The following is a 2,224-nucleotide window of genomic DNA, read 5'->3' as shown; positions in this document are numbered from 1 at the left end:
ATTATAGTCTACGTTCAGTCCGATTTGGTTCGAGGATCGGTGTTATTTACCACTACCACTTTCAGTAGCTCTTCCTTCAGGCCCTGTATGGCTGAGGCGATTTTCATGGCATCGGGTACCTTTCCAAGGTGTGTGGACCAAAGTTCAAAGTTGGCAAAATACTCGGCCGCCGTATCCGTCTGTCTTAACTCCTGCAATTTCCTCATAGCCGTACCTGCCATGTTACTGTCTCCAAATTGAGTTCGTAAATGCTGGATGAATTTGTCGTAGCTCTCTAGCCATTCGGTCGAATTCCATATACTTGGATTGGTTATGGCCGGGGTTATAAGCATTTGAGGGGTGCCTCGAAGATACCCGTACATGAACAGGATCTTTCTGCGATCGGTGGCGTACTCTGCCCCTTTGAATTCGAAGTTCATGTGACATGCTGCAAGGAAGTTGTCCAATTCTCCTCGTTCTCCACTGAAGGTAGGCGGATCCGCACACCTGGTTCTTCCTGTTCGTTCGTTGTTGGTAAGTTTTGGCTCCAAACACGGCTTGTTTTCTTCGACTTCGATCAAACTTGCCCCTTTCGATGTGAGTATCTGTTGGTTCTGTCGGTCAGCTTTCATCGTAGCCAGTTCTTCTCTTAATGCATTTTGTTCCTTTTGTTGCATCGTCATAATGGCTAACAATTGTGACAACTGCTGCGATAATTCATTTAGCGGATCTGGGGTAGTGGTAGTAGAAGTGAGATCATGTGAAATGGTACTTCTCGAAGAACTTGTTGGTATTTCTTCCTCTGGGACCAGCCCTTGTTCCAACTCCTCTTTTTCTGGTATCATTTTCCGCGCTTTCCCTCTGGTGAGCATACAGTACTCTCCGATTCGACCCAAGGTGCGTAAGGCTGATTCTTCAACTTGTAACGGTACTGGAAACACGACGACTAGGTCGCAGGTTGGGTCGAACTCGATGGAGGTCTTGTGGAAGTCTAGGGGCTCTGGTGCTAATGGATCGTGTCTCCTCTGCAATCGATGTAGCCAAAGAATGATATTGAAGAATCAGCAAAGTTGGTACTTTGCTGATTGTACTATATACTGTCTACGGATATCCTCGCCCTTTGTCCTCTTCCTGCTGCAAGCGTCTACGTACGTACATACTCGGACAGGTGAAAAACCGCTTTGAGCAAACCCAGTGGGGAAATCTCGAAAGGGGAAAACCCGTCCCTACCTACTGCAGCACTGCCTCCAACTCCCGCTTTCCTCTGTCCTAATCCGTCGAACTCGATAGAGTCCTCTCGATTCGTTGTTACCCCGTAACATACGACCTGAGAGCTAGGCAGTGACTAAGACCTAACTTCAGAGGACAACGACAATGAAGGACAAAGTGATAGCGTAGAGTGGATTGGACGATGATGACGAAGAGCACCTCAGTGCTGAGGAAGGGTTGTATTGGAAGTCACTTAGACGAAGTGCGCGAGTGTAGCGAGCGCAAAGAGGATTGTGAAGAATGAGAAGTTTAGAAGTGTAACTTTTGAGAATTCATCGATGAGGAAGAGGTCTCACGGAGGGGGTATTTATACCCTTGCGCCTCCACCTCGCCTCCACTTTCTATCTGACCATGAATCCAGTAGTACTGGATCTGTGGTGAAAAACTGATTCAGCAATTGACCAATGATCCAGTAGTACTGGATTGTTGGTTAAAAGCTGACTAAGCTATGATGTCATTGCTGAATAAGCAATTGACCAAGGATCCAGTTGTACTGAACTCTTGGTTAAACTCTGTCACGAACTACGTCGTGACACCTCAATTATTCCATAAGCAATGACCCTCCTTTGACCATCAAAACCCCCATCACGACTCAACCTCCTTATTCTACACGTAACTCAGGACATCTGAGACCAAGTACGGCGAAGTTAGACTAAGTTAGGTTAGGTAGGGACAATGGGAGCAGAAGTACGGCGAAGTTAGGCGGAGTTAGGCTAGGTAGGGACAATGGGAGTAGAAGTGCGGCGAAGTTAGGCGGAGTTAGCCAAAGGAGGAAGAGGATGGCCGGGGTTCGGGGAAGTTGGACGAAGTGCGTTGAAGTACGTCAAAGCGCGAGAGGGTTGGATGAACGTCTAGGAGGGATAGATAATATTAGCTGAGAAGATTGCTGAAGTTCTTCAGCGATCCTTGATTGTTGTCAGTAGAAAAAGACAGATAGAGATAGCTATAAATCGAGATACATCGCCATCAGTAGAAC

The 2,224-nt window shown here is 46.9% G+C and overlaps 1 protein-coding gene across 1 annotated transcript; it reads right to left on the bottom strand.

Moving 5' to 3' along the window:
• Window positions 1–14: 14 nt before the first annotated feature.
• Window positions 15–1,137, bottom strand: TREMEDRAFT_64557 (uncharacterized protein; the record flags this gene model as incomplete). The annotated part of the gene is made up of 3 exons (XM_007006777.1): window positions 15–58; window positions 302–1,004; window positions 1,132–1,137. 3 exons carry the CDS (start codon window positions 1,135–1,137, stop codon window positions 15–17), a joined length of 753 nt encoding a protein of 250 aa, XP_007006839.1.
• Window positions 1,138–2,224: the final 1,087 nt, after the last annotated feature.

This window comes from Tremella mesenterica (assembly GCF_000271645.1).
Source record: "Tremella mesenterica DSM 1558 unplaced genomic scaffold TREMEscaffold_11, whole genome shotgun sequence".
In the NCBI taxonomy this organism is placed as follows: Eukaryota; Fungi; Basidiomycota; class Tremellomycetes; order Tremellales; family Tremellaceae; genus Tremella; species Tremella mesenterica.
Note: the sequence above shows the minus strand (reverse complement) of the source record. Positions and strands in the feature narration are given on the sequence as shown.